Genomic DNA, 14,246 nt, shown 5'->3' with positions numbered 1-14,246 from the left:
AACCACCTGCGGGGCTTAAGGGGTTAAAGTCTCCATTTCTCACCCATATTTTAAGTTGCAGTGAACACAAAATGTCACTTTTGTGGAGCGATTTTATATAGCAGACTTGATCTACACACACAGCCCTGAATTGTATTTGTATCATTATTGCAGAACAAATAAGACAACCTCTGCCTGCCTCTACTGATTTTGTATCTGAGGGCTGTTTGCTTTGTGGGCAGGGAAGGTCGTAGCTGCAGAATATCTCACATAGCGCTGAGTTTCCAAGCTGAAAAGAAGGAATGCAGGTTCTGAGCAATGTATTGAATGGTTATTCCCAGAATTCTAAGTTATTGGGAACCATGAGATTAAGGCTCTGCAGCGCTCGCTGAACTAGTGCAACTAAGAGGGAGCTAACCTGCGGTGGGGCAATATCAGCTGATTCGTGGGGCTGCCGGGCCCCTACCCATCTCATATTGGATATATAGGTATCAATTATTTTATTCTGGACAACCCCTTTAACTAAGAATCTGTTAGTGAGCTCCTCCTGATAGAGAGTTTGTAACCCTTATCTGTCTTCTACTGAGCTCCTCTCAGCTGATTTTTGACCATAGACCACATCAAAAATTAGCAGAATATCAGTAATGTCATAAAATCAGCAAAGAGGAGCTCAGAAAGAGTCAGATAAAACAGTTATAAACTCCCTGTCAAAACGAGCTCACTGACAGATTCTCAGTTAACTCATCCTACAGCCAGGAATGTGAAGGGTAAACAAAGACCCTGTAAAAGCCAAACAGTGTAGGTTTTTTTTAATGAAAATGAAGAAATGTTGATCAGGGGTTTTGCAATCCTGCGGTATCAGCCCCATTTCTGGTTTCCTTATCTGTTGTCTTGTACTTTGGACACCGCTTCCTCACTTGGCTTCTGAGAATTGCCATGTCGGCTGCGTCCTGTCCTTCCATGATGTAATTTATAGACCCGCGTAGATGAGTGGATTACCTGAAAATAAAGACTGGCCATATAGAGTCCCTCCTGGAATTACAGTAATTTGTCTTTTTTTAACCTTAGCGATTGCCGATATTCTGTTCTCTCTACTTAAACGCTGGTGAGGTTAATTAAGTGATTCCATACTTTGTGTTTTCACGTACAGGACAGCGTTACATGCCATAATATAGTTCTCTGGTTCTTTATTGTGTTCTTTTTCTTAATCTTTTTCTGTCATTACTTTTTTTTTAGCAGAGAATTCTGGAGGTTTCACTGCTCTTACAGTAAAGAACCTGTTCTTGTTCTAATAAAGAGAGGCGTTTGTGTAGACCTTACAGCAGATTTGAGGAAAGTGTGGCCTTTGGACCGGGACAGGGGGCTCTATGTTGTGCACCTGATCTGAGCAGACACGTAGAGACGCAGGTGCAGGCAGTGAGTCCGCAGGTGCAAGCAGTGAGTCCGCAGGTGCACGTAGTAAGTCGCAGGTGCCCGCAGTGAGTCCGCAGGTGCCCGCAGTGAGTCCGCAGGTGCCTGCAGTGAGTCCGCAGGTGCCCGCAGTGAGTCGCAGGTGCCCACAGTGAGTCGCAGGTGCACACAGTGAGTCCTCAGGTGCACACAGTGAGTGGCAGGTGCGGGCAGTGAGTCGCAGATGCATGCAGTGAGTCCTCAGGTGCACGCAGTGAGTGGCAGGTGCGGGCAGTGAGTCGCAGATGCATGAAGTGAGTCCGCAGGTGCGGGCAGTGAGTGGCAGGTGAGGGCAGTGAGTTTCAGGAAAAGAGAATCGCAGGCACACGCAGTGAGTGGCAGGTGCAGGCAGTAAGTCGCAGTTGCACGCAGTGAGTCCGCAGGTGCACGCAGTGAGTCCGCAGGTGCACGCAGTGAGTCGCAGCCGCGGGCAGTGAGTCGCAGGCGCGGGCAGTGAGTCGCAGGCGCGGGCAGTGAGTGGCAGGTGCAAGCAGTGAGTCCGCAGGTGCAGGCAGTGAGTCTGCTGGTGCACACAGTGAGTCCTCAGGTGCACACAGTGAGTGGCAGGTGCGGGCAGTGAGTTTCAGGCACACGCAGAGAATCGCAGGCACACGCAGTGAGTGGCAGGTGCAGGCAGTAAGTCGCAGTTGCACGCAGTGAGTCCGCAGGTGCACGCAGTAAGTTACATGTGCACGCACTGAGTGGCAGGTGCACGCAGTAAGTCGCAGGTGCGCGCAGTAAGTCGCAGGTGCTGCCTGCAGGCAGTTATTGGCAGGTGCACGCAGTAAGTCGCAGGCGCACGCAGTGAGTCGCAGGCGCACGCAGTGAGTGACAGGTGCAGGCAGTGAGTGACAGGCGCACACAGTGAGTCGCAGGCACGGGCAGTGAGTGGCAGGTGCACGCTATGAGTGGCAGGCGCGGGCAGTGAGTCACAGGCGCGGGCAGTGAGTGGCAGTTGCACGCAGTGAGTCCGCAGGTGCACGCACTGAGTGGCAGGTGCATGCAGTAAGTCGCAGGTGCGCACAGTGAGTTGCAGGTGCTGCCTGCAGGCAGTTATTGGCAGGTGCACGCACTGAGTGGCAGGTGCATGCAGTGAGTCGCAGGTGCTGCCTGCAGGCAGTTATTGGCAGGTGCACGCAGTAAGTCGCAGGCGCACGCAGTGAGTCGCAGGCGCAGGCAGTGAGTGACAGGCGCAGGCAGTGAGGCGCGGGCAGTGAGTGGCAGGCTCAGGCAGTGAGTCGCAGGCGCGGGCAGTGAGTGGCAGGTGCAGGCAGTGAGTGGCAGGTGCAGGCAGTGAGTGGCAGGTGCAGGCAGTGAGAGGCAGGTGCAGGCAGTGAGTGGCAGGCGCGGGCAGTGAGTGGCAGGTGCACGCAGTGAGTCTGCAGGTGCACACAGTGAGTCCTCAGGTGCACACAGTGAGTGGCAGGTGCGGGCAGTGAGTTTCAGGCGCACGCAGAGAATCGCAGGCACACGCAGTGATTGGCAGGTGCAGGCAGTAAGTCGCAGTTGCACGCAGTGAGTCTGCAGGTGCACGCAGTAAGTTACATGTGCATGCACTGAGTGGCAGGTGCATGCAGTAAGTCGCAGGCGCGGGCAGTGAGTGGCAGGTGCAGGCAGTGAGTGGCAGGTGCAGGCAGTGAGTGGCAGGTGCGGGCAGTGAGTGGCAGGTGCGGGCTGTGAGTGGCAGGCGCGGGCAGTGAGTGGCAGGCGCGGGCAGTGATTGGCAGGCGCAGGCAGTGAGTGGCTGACGCACGCAGCGAGTGGCAGGTGTAGGCAGTGAGTGGCAGGTGCACGCAGTGAGTCGCAGGCGCAGACAGTGAGTGGCAGGCGCACGCAGTGAGTGGCAGGTGAATGGCAGGCGCACGCAGTGAGTGGCAGGCTCGGGCAGTGAGTGGCAGGCTCGGGCAGTGAGTGGCAGGTTCACGTAGTGAGTGGCAGGCGCGGGCTGTGAGTGGCAGGCTCGGGCAGTAAGTGGCATGCGCACGCAGTGAGTGGCATGCGCACGCAGTGAGTGGCCGGTGCGGGCAGTGAGTGGCAGGTGCAGGCAGTGAGGGGCAGGTGCAGGCAGTGAGTGGCAGGTGCAGGCAGTGAGGGGCAGGCGTGGGCAGTGAGGGGCAGGCGCGGGCTGTGAGTCTGCAGGTGCACGCAGTGAGTGGCAGGTGCAGGCAGTGAGTTTCAGGCGCACGCAGAGAATCGCAGGCACACGCAGTGAGTGGCAGGTGCAGGCAGTAAGTCGCAGTTGCACGCAGTGAGTCCGCAGGTGCACGCAGTAAGTTACATGTGCATGCACTGAGTGGCAGGTGCATGCAGTAAGTCGCAGGTGCAGGCAGTGAGTCGCAGGCGCGGGCAGTGAGTGGCAGGTGCACGCTATGAGTGGCAGGTGCAGGCAGTGAGTCACAGGTGCGGGCAGTGAGTGGCAGGTGCAGGCAGTGAGTGGCAGGCCCGCGCGGGCTGTGAGTGGCAGGCGCGGGCAGTGAGTCGCAGGTGCAGGCAGTAAGTGGCAGGCGCGGGCAGTGAGTGGCAGGCGCGGGCAGTGAGTGGCAGGTGTAGGCAGTGAGTGGCAGGTGCAGGCAGTGAGTGGCAGGCGCAGGCAGTGAGTGGCAGGCTCGGGCAGTGAGTGGCAGGCTCGGGCAGTGAGTGGCAGGCTCGGGCAGTGAGTGGCAGGCGCGGGCAGTGAGTAGCAGGCGCTGGCAGTGAGTGGCAGGCTCGGGCAGTGAGTGGCAGGCGCAGGCAGTGAGTGGCAGGCTCGGGCAGTGAGTGGCAGGCGCGGGCAGTGAGTAGCAGGCGCGGGCAGTGAGTCCGCTGTCTTATATGCACCTGACTGCAGAGGTGCTCCGCACTGTGTGCATGTCAGCGCTTGTCACAGTGTGCGCACCTGATCGCTGCTGACCTCCTCTCCCCTGCAGCACACACAATTCACCCCGTGCTGCCTGAGCCGCACATAGTGACTTCCCCACTGCGCCGCAGCCTCCTAACCAAAAATCCACGGTAAGCCTCCATTTAAATTGAACACATTGAATGGTCCAAATATCTTTTCCCATGATATAAAGTGCAATTTGGAGGCTCGGTCTCTTCCGGCAGCAGCAGACCTTCGGCCTGGTGAAAAAATATCTAGGCCTCGAGCACACGTGACGTGCGGATCCAGGCATGTGGTATTAATGCAAGACATATTCACCCCACATGTCACATGTGAATAAGGCCCGAATAACTTTTATCATGAGTTGGGTAATGCACAGACATATCAATTATTATTTGCAATTGTTTTACGTAAACCCACCCTTAAAGGGGTTGTCCACAACCTCACTGCTGAACAACCCCTTAGATTGGTTTATGACCTCAAGGTTGCCCCCTACTGGACAGATTGCATGTTCACTCTAGGGAGCTGCATATAATGCCTTTAAAGGGGCTGTCCGCTACTTTTATATGGGTGGGACAAAAAATATCAGATCGATTGGGTCCAACACCCAATGCAGTGCCTGAATCATACAAATTACAGGGGATTCTGCATTTTTTCCCCTGTAAATCTAGAGATTCAGCTCTTCTGTTGAGCTGCCAAGACGCCTCTCACAGCACAGAAAGGCAGAAGTTATTTTTATGTCAATGAAAAATAAATAAATTGCTGAAGAATGTGTTATTTTAACGCAGCAACATGTCCATGTCAGGAATGTGAGCACGGAGATGTAGACGGAAATACAGGAGAGAGAGCCAACTTCATCCGAGGAGGACCTCGGGATCGCTTCCCCCACACCCGGATCCTCAGCTGCGTGCTCCTGATGGGGGCACAACCTCTCTGCTCATTAATTACTGGGATACTAAAGCGCTTATTAGCAAGAGGAAAAATGGGAATGATTTCTGCTGCTATCAAAACTCATAGCGACTTGTAGTAATGTACGTAGCCAACATTCTGCTTTTTTAATGTGTAAGAAAAAAAAAACTGCAAAAATGCACTGTGTGAACATACCCTGAAGGTGACCCTGTGCTGAAACTCTAAAATCCGCCTCAAAAACTTGGAGTCTCCACTCAGTTTCTGCTCCAGCAAATTAGCAAAAAGACTTAATGTGAACATACTCTTATGCTGGCCTTCCACATGGCAGAGCCTCAGCCGAACCGCTCACCACTTCCCTGACTTTTCAACAGGGGGAGAGGAGGAAGCTGGTGTTAGGCTATGTTCACACATCATGGTTTTTTTGGCGTCAATTTTCTGCAGCAAAACCTGATCTCTCAAGGGAGGTTTGTTCAGGATTTTTCTTGCAATTTTGGTGATTTTTTGGGTGCGTTTTTTTCACTGTCCTTCTGTCTCTTTTTATGCATGTACATAATGTTCAGTGAGAAAAAAAAAAACTCTACTTTGGCATCAGAAACGCTGAAAAAAATTTGTGCATTTTTTTTCACCACCCATTACTTCCTATTGGTGAAAAAAGTGACACACTCTATTTTCCAAAAACCCAACCAAAGCACAAAATCCTGAACAAAAAAAACCATGATGTGTGAACTAAGAATTCTGGAATCTCATAGACTTTGCTGGTACTGCAAAACGCAGCTGAAAATTTGCATCAAAAAAGCGCTGAAAAACCCATGATGTGTGAACATAACCTTAGACTCCTCTGATAGCGGTTACCTCTGCCAGAAGCCCGATTGTTCTCCCACCCCCCCACTCCTTTGACATCATCTGTCGGGGGAGAGTTTGGAGACCTCAAATACATGTCCTATGGTCATGGAGTCCTGCCGAAATCAGCCAGGTCAGACAACTTTCATCTAATGTGTATGGTGGTCTTTAGGGTTTAAAGATACCAGTGATCAGTGAATTCCTCCGACTGCTTCTATTAAACTTCGAAGATTACAAGATTAACTTGGTTTGGGATGTTATACAAATTCATATACAATATGGACAGTATAAGAGGCATTTTTTTTTCGCTGGGTCCTAGTTACTCCCCATCCCGACTGTGCAGGGGAAGAGGTCGCCTGGTTTATAGAGAACAATTTGGTCTCCCATGGACTAGGCCATGTATACAAAGCTTTTTATGTGGCTCGTTCATCGAACCGGTCTTATTTTTTGTTCCACCCCTGCACTGTATAATGATTGTAAGGATATGTAGCCTATAGGTACCTTTACTGAATAATATAACATATGGATACTTGGCCTTTAGGTACCTTTACTGACTATTATAACATATAGATACATAGCCTTTAGGTACCTTTACTGACTAATATAACATAGATACATAGCCTTTAGGTACCTTTACTGAATAATATAACATATGGATACATAGCCTTCTGCTACCTTTACTGAAAAATATAACCTATATATATATATATATATATAACTCTTCGCAGTAAATATGGTAGATTGGATATCCAGCTGACACTAGCCGACAGAAGATGCCTGGTCCTGTGACATTTGGACGTAAGCGGCCCCTGCCTCCATGCCCAAACCCTTTGTTTCTGAAATGGCTGACCGAGTGGAGAGACTCCGCTGCGGAGAAAGGGATGAAAACACAATTTGTGTACCAAAAGGTAAGATGATCCGTGTCCAGTATAACACACCGGTTATTAACCCTTCACAACTAGGCCACATGACAACCACCATATGTGTAAGGCCGGGGTCTGAATGTGCCCGTATTTATGCCTTAATACTTTACATGTAAAGGCTCAGATGCCGCAGATTTATTGCAGACCTTTCTGAGCGTTTCTGTAGCACATACATGGATTTCTGCAAGCCCCATTCAGACGGGGTCTGCCTGGTGTGAACATACCCCAGCATCTCCTGCATTTGCTGTCTTATTAGGAGGCCACTCAGTCAATTGAGCACAGGTTATAGCAATCGGTGAATTGGGGTTTCTCATGACAGATGGATTAAAATACTGAAGCAAAATTAACATTGACCCCCCCCCCAGCACAGCACTACAGAAAAAGGGGGCAGGTACCGCTATTTCTAGTGTCATGTGACTGCCGGGCGCTACGATGGGAGAAGAAGCCTGACAAAAGGTAAATATGTAATCTCCTATATACAAAAGGATTTCTTTTTTCACAATCTTAATGGATTTATTTTTTTTAATAATATTTTAAAAAATCAGTACAGAGTAGTGAAAGGCTATGTTCACATGGAGTGAAAAATGACAGGAAGGTTTTTTTTTTTTTGTGCGGAATATTTATTTATTTATTTTTTTTTAAACCATTTTGGATGAGTTTTTTTGCAATCTTTTTGATTGATTAGTGTCTAGTTTGGAGCAGCTTTCCTTCAGGATTACTTTTTTTTTTTTAAAAAAAAAAAAAAAAAAAGGGGACATGCCCCTATTTTTTTTCCCACCAATTGTGTTTGAAAACCTGAAGAGGTAAAAAACGCAAAATAAAAAAAAAATAAAAAGCTGTGTATGAACTTGGCTTAAGGGTGTATTCACATTGTGTAGCTCCATTGCCGTGTTCATGGCAAGGGGGGAAAAATTAGCAGTCAGGGTTTTTTTTTTTATGCCATGTTAGGAAAAAAAAAAGTTTTTATTTTGTAAAAGTTCAAAAAAAATACTAAACGTGTATACTATTGTGCCCAAAGAAATCTGCAACTAATCGCACAAAAAACTCAACTAGCGATGCAGTCATAAGAATAACAATGAGATTGGTCCTTGAAGGGTTAAACCTGTCAGCGCACAATTGTTTTTTTTTTTTGTTTTTTTTCTGATTTTTGCAATTTTTGTTAAAGAAGAAGCTCTAGTTCAGCATATTTGCCACAGAAAGGGTGAAATCTGTCACAAAAACTCAACAAAATCCACATATAACGCTGCAAATACACTTTGGAAAAATCAGCTCCAAATACATAAAATGTGAATGTAACTTTATGGAGAAAAAAAGTGCAGGAAAAATAAAGCCTCGTTCACATTTATGTCACATCTGAACCCTGCAGTTTTCAATCAGCTAAATGCTAAGTCTGAAATGTAGAAATGGACATGGAAAATGGCTCGGTACATCTGTATTTATGTCACTGTGTCATCTTGTGTCCTTTTTTTAGGGGGGGGGGGGGGTTGTCGACATGTTTTCTCCAATTTTCCTTGGGACAATCGTGACTGTGCCCTCTGCCTTATGACGTCCTCTTGTCTTCTTAGGCCATCAGCTCACTGAAGAAGTATCCTCTGCCCCTCCAAAACGGGAAGGAAGCAAAAATCCTGCAAAACTTTGGAGACGGAATTTGTAAGATGTTGGATCAGCGGCTAGAAAAGTATTATGCAGAAGATGGTGAGAGCTCTTTCATATAGTTTCTTAGTGCATTTTATTTAGGCCTTTATTTCAGACATCCATTTTTTTTTTTTTTAAATGCAAAAACGGGACAATTTTTCAGTCAATTTTTCCCAAATTTTGTTCAATTTTCCCCATCAATGTGGCATCCATTTTTTCCAATTTGCAAAAAAAAAAAATCACAAAACAAAACTCAATCTTCTATCTACTAAGTTACTGAACAATAAAAATGAACAGATCTCAGAAGATACACAGTATCTGTGTTCTACTCATTCTTTTTTTTAAATCAAGGAATTTTTTATTAAAGTTTACAAATAAAAAAATAAACAAATATATATTATATTTATACACACTAGTTTTGTATTGTTTGAAAACTTTAATGAAAAATTACTTCAATAAATTTTATTTATATATATATATACAGGGTGGTCCAAAAGTAGGTGGACAGAAAGTGTAATAAGGTTATGAAGGGGGAGATTTATCAAACATGGTGTAAAGTGAAACTGGCTCAGTTGCCCTTAGCAACCAATCAGATTCCACTTTTCATTCCTCACAAAGTTTATAGTCGAAAACCAAAAAGTGTCAGTGATTTGAAAAATTACATAAGAGATGCATTTCAAGAAATGAATACCCAAAGAGACTTGTGCAAAAAAGTTTGTCGAAGCGTAAGAGGCGACTTCAAAGCTGTGCAAATTATAATGGAAAACAGTTTGAGCCCCTGCGCTGATAAAATTTAAGGGCTTTTGTATTATTGTTCAGAATAAAATTTAATTGTCAGTGTTATGCTTGTGTTAGTAAATATAATTTTATATATAAATCAAAATAAATGTTGTTATTTTCTGGCCACCTACTTTTGGACCACCCTGTATTTATATACCGTATATATTATAATATATATTTTTTTTTTTTCATGGTCTCTTTGACTTGAAAATTTGCAAGTTTGATCCATAATTCGGATCAAAATTAGACATGTCTCCACAAAAACACAGCAATGTTAACAATCCAGTGGCGTACCACCAATGGCGGCAGGTCACGCCACTGCTATGGGGCCCGTGAGCTAGGGGGGGCCCGGTGTCAGCGCTCGCACCGCCAGTCTGGCGTGAGCACAGAATGATGGGGGTGGAAGCGTCTGCTGACTCTCCCTCCTCCATCATCATTACTCGAACTGACTGCAGGAGCTCCGACTGTCAACATGAGCGATGATGATGGAGGAGGGAGCGTCAGCAGACACTTCCACCCCCATCATTCTTCCTCGGCGCCTGATGTGTCAGAGCAGCGGACGCGATGACGGCATTACAGCGCACCCGCTGTTTTGAAATGTCCGGCGCTTCACACCAAAGGATCAGCTGACTGGAGCATCAAGTAGAACCAGGAGAGGTGGGAACTGTATTTATTTATTTATTTAAATCAGTGACTGGTGGCCATAATAGAGGTTGGGTAGAGCATTATATTGTATACAGGACCATGGGGGGAGCATTATATTGTATACGGGACCATGGGGGGAGCATTATATTGTATACGGGACCATGGGGGGAGCATTATACTGTATACAGGACCATGGGGGGAGCATTGTATACAGGACTGGGAATTGGATGTTTCGCCCCCAGCAGTTTACCCCCAGCAGTTTGTCTCCAGCAGTTTGCCCCCAGGAGTTCGACCCCGGGTACATTTCGCCCCCGCATATTTCGTCCCCAGCATTTGGCCCCCAGGATGTTTTGCCCCCGCACATCTCGCCCCCAGTTCGAAACGTCCGGGGGCGAAACGTGGGGGGGGGCGAATCTTCCTGGGGGCGATATGATAGGGGCGAAATGTTTGGGGGCGAACTGCTGGGGGCAAAACTTCCTATAACCACAGGACCATGGGGGGGGGGGCATTATACTGTATACAGGACCATGGGGGTGCATTATACTGTATGGAGGACCACGGGGGGAGCATTATACTGTATGGAGGACCACGGGGGGAGCATTATACTGTATGGAGGACCACGGAGCGTGCACTATACTGTATGGAGGACCACGGGTGGTGCATTATACTGTATGGAGGACCACAGGGGGTGCATTATACTATATGGAGGACCACGGGGCGTGCACTATACTGTATGGAGGACCACGGGGGGTGCATTTTATTGTATAGAGGACCATGGTGGTGCATTATATGCAAGCAATTATACAGTGTGAAGGTTTGTGTGGAGGCCATTATACTGTATGTAGGCTCATTATACTGCATGGAGGGATGTGTGGGGGTCACAGTTGGGGGGATCATACTGTGTTTGGGTCACCATACTTTGCCTTGGGATTTGAAATGGGGTACAATAGGGTCATTATACTGTGCATGTGGAGGCTAATATGGAGGAATTCACCATGGGGGTATCATACTGTGTTTAGGGAGGGCACTTTTGTTGTCATCATACCTTATGGGGCAATGAAAGAGGAATCTAGGACTTCAGCAGGAGTGAAATTACTATGTAAAGGCTGGAAAGTTGTGAGATCAGCTCTTCTATCTCTTCTATTACCCCAACAATTATTTACATGTTTTTTTTTGGGGGGGGGCAATTCTTCTGCTTTGAGACCCCATGATTTCTATGTACGCCCCTGTAACACCCCTAAAGACTATAAGGGGTACGTGTTTTCATCCGTGGAACATTGACATGTGAATGAGGCCTAATGTTAATTTTTTGTTATTGTAATTGTTCTTGTATTATACCCCTTTTTCACATGTAAAGTGCCATGGAATAAATGGCGCTATAATAATAATAATAATTTTATTTTATGTATTTTTTTGCATAATCATTTGTAAGATCAGATGCTTCTTCCATGTCAGGTCACTGACTTGCAGAGGTTTAGCTGGTAGGAAGTTTTATTCTTCTGTCATATCTGTATTGTGAAAGCTCTGCGTGCTTTAGGCCCCATGTGGGAGCATCGCTAGACATGTCCATGCTTGGTCTTGGATGCCAGATCTGTTTTCCTAGGCAGAAATCACTATAAAATGGCCTCTTTGACCGTCAGTACAATTGTAAGTCTTTAACACTGCTGCCATCTAGTGGTGGATATTATCTATAACATCATTGAACAGACGCCTGTTGTCTTTTTTGCATCAAGTCTACATTTTACATCAACTTGGCCTCTTCTGTTCACAGGACCCAATGCTCCAATTCATTCTCTCCCAAACAGTCGTGAAAAAAGCCGAAACCAGCAGAAAGCCTCCGCTCCTCTTCCTACTTCATCTGCCGACCTGCCTAAGGATCCCCAGGAGGGTCCGTCCCCTACAGTAAGTGCTGCTCCCGGGATGTGATGGCTGTTGTGCACCCTATATGGACCTTTAAAAGGTTTTTCCACTTTTGACACTTCCTACAGTTTTGAAGGATTAGGGGTCCTGGGGGGTACACGGATCCATTATAATCAGTTTATATTGCGCAAATTTTGCAATGTAAAGCTGCTCTGGCACCCATCCATAATGCTGGCAAGCACTCTGCAATTTTTGGATAGGATTGGCTCAGACGGTGGCCAGTTTTTCAATATGGTCATCTGAACTGTAAACTGATCACTAAGTGTCCTCCCTTCTGGGACCTCCGCTGAAATCTCTAGGTATAAAGTTTCCCTGCAGCTCCACCACAGGGAAAACGGGGCATTACACAGTGTCTGCTCATATCCATGGCAGTCTGTAGTGCAGGACAGGGTCTTCCAGAGCATTTAAAGGGAAGCTATCATCAGAAAATTACTTATGGTTTAAATCCGTTTTTTGTGTTTTAAATTTATTTTAATTTTTTGAGCAATTTTTTTTTCTTATGTCACAATCTGTATTAAAAAAAAGTAAAAAAAAATAGAAATCTTGCCATTTTCATACCGGCAACGGGGACTATTTTAGACCTTTAATTTCCTGTTGTTTCAGGAAACAATATACATGGATTAGCAGTAATGAACAGACCAGGACCTTATCTTTTATATTGAAGCGTCTAATGAGAGTGTGCAAACATCATTGTGAAGGGAGGGGGAGGAGGTGAGCTGTGATATCGCCTATTATGAATGATGGATCCTGTGTAACCAGCTGTGTATATAGAGTATAAAAAAAACCTAGTGGCTAGTGTGAAAAGTGCAAGATTACAAATTATTATTTTTTTTCTACATAATTTTAATAATATTTATTAAATTATTGATTTAATTAAGATTACGATAAGAGGGAAAAAAAAACCTTGTCAAAATAATAAATAAATAATGAATAAACCTGATTTCAACAATTGGTTATTTTCTGATAGGTTCACCTTAGAGGGAAGCAATCGCACGGGGGCTACTTGTATAATCTATGTGTAAATGAGGCTGCTAGTGCAAGGAGGGCAGGCATTGATCCTCCACATTATTCTGCAGCTCTCTGCAAACATCACTCATGCCCATAGTGGGGGGGTGCTAGACAGGGGACAATGCCAAGGATTGGTGCACCTGTCAGGAATCGTCCAGCTCCCAGGGCACCTGCAACTTCATTTACATAAAGATTCAAACTTGATTTTCTCAGCAATGTAATGCCCGTTTGCAGCTGGGAAGGAATGAGTGAACTTGTCTCTTACTACTTTATTCAGCCATGTAATCCATGTAGTGACCCTAAAGCCCCTGACAGGTTCCCTCTAAGCCGATGCAATGTATAATGTCGTATGCTCTGATGGGACGTTGCTTGTGTTGTGATAGAAAAAGAAAAAGTCTGATGGAAAAAAGCAGCGAGAGTATGTGCCACAGAGAAGATCAGGAGGTTACGCAGTACTGCTCACCCTCTACACAGAGAGCAAGGTAAGCAGTGTTCATATTGCCTGCCCGTAGATACAAGCAGTGGTAAAGACACAAGTTACACCCGTCAATCACATACATGCAGTCACCGACTGCTCCCGGCACCGGTGAATCCTGACTGTGCGCATAGTGACTGCAGATTTGAGCCCCAAGCCTGGACAACCCCTTTAATTCCACCTCATGTTGTTTTTCCCACAGCTCTTTTTGACATTACAACTATAGTCTTTTCTATCTGGATCTTTATTTATTTATTTTTTTCTTAAAGAATCCAAATTCTAAAGGCTACATGAGCAAGAGCGAGCTGCAGAGAGAGGCCCAGCGCCTGTGCGACAAGTCCTTCACGCTGGTAAGAGCTGGGGCGTAACGCCTCCATGTAGACAAATGTGTGGATTGTGTTATACGGATTGTGGAGAAATCATTTACTTTTATAAATTATACTAGCTGTACCCGGCCACGCGTTGCTGTCGTTCAGTCTGGTTTAATGGGGGGGGGGGGGGGGAAGAAAAGCGCAGTTTCTAAAATATTTTTAATTTCACTATACTTGTGGGTATACAATATTTTTTGCTGTTCCATTGTCTGTGTAGATATAGAGATTGTCTGGTTTGCCGACTATAGAACACGCAACATATAATTGTCCATGTGAGAAGCAATCCGTGTCTAGATTTAAACCGCACAATTCTAAGAATCGGCCCTGAGCTTTGTTGATGGTCATTGCAAATTTCAAAATCTTAATCTCCGAAAGTTCTTCACCTATTCCTTGGAAATTTTGACACAGTCAGGTGTCACAATGGAGCTAGTCATGTCAGGGATTGCTAGTTATGC

The 14,246-nt window shown here is 46.2% G+C and overlaps 1 protein-coding gene across 10 annotated transcripts in view; it reads left to right on the top strand.

Annotated features, from left to right (window-relative positions):
• Nucleotides 1-14,246, top strand: part of MUS81 (MUS81 structure-specific endonuclease subunit) — an 88,546-nt gene that overhangs the window by 63,560 nt on the left and 10,740 nt on the right. For 6 of the 10 annotated variants that reach the window (XM_073658402.1, XM_073658395.1, XM_073658398.1 and 3 more), the window contains 5 exons: nt 6,763-6,942; nt 8,523-8,652; nt 11,789-11,919; nt 13,329-13,427; nt 13,690-13,770. In XM_073658402.1, coding sequence (XP_073514503.1) covers nt 6,808-6,942; nt 8,523-8,652; nt 11,789-11,919; nt 13,329-13,427; nt 13,690-13,770 — 576 coding nt within the window. In that variant the 5' untranslated portion in view covers nt 6,763-6,807. Of the gene's footprint in view, nt 1-892; nt 1,023-5,073; nt 5,317-6,762; nt 6,943-8,522; nt 8,653-11,788; nt 11,920-13,328; nt 13,428-13,689; nt 13,771-14,246 lie in introns of those variants that run through there. The other 4 variants (XM_073658397.1, XM_073658400.1, XM_073658401.1 and 1 more) reach the window with 3 other exon arrangements.

The sequence above is a fragment of the Phyllobates terribilis genome, unplaced genomic scaffold (assembly GCF_046119375.1).
Source record: "Phyllobates terribilis strain yellow unplaced genomic scaffold, ASM4611937v1 Scaffold_13__5_contigs__length_258822181, whole genome shotgun sequence".
Taxonomy (NCBI): Eukaryota; Metazoa; Chordata; class Amphibia; order Anura; family Dendrobatidae; genus Phyllobates; species Phyllobates terribilis.
This window is presented reverse-complemented; position numbering and strand designations above follow the sequence as displayed.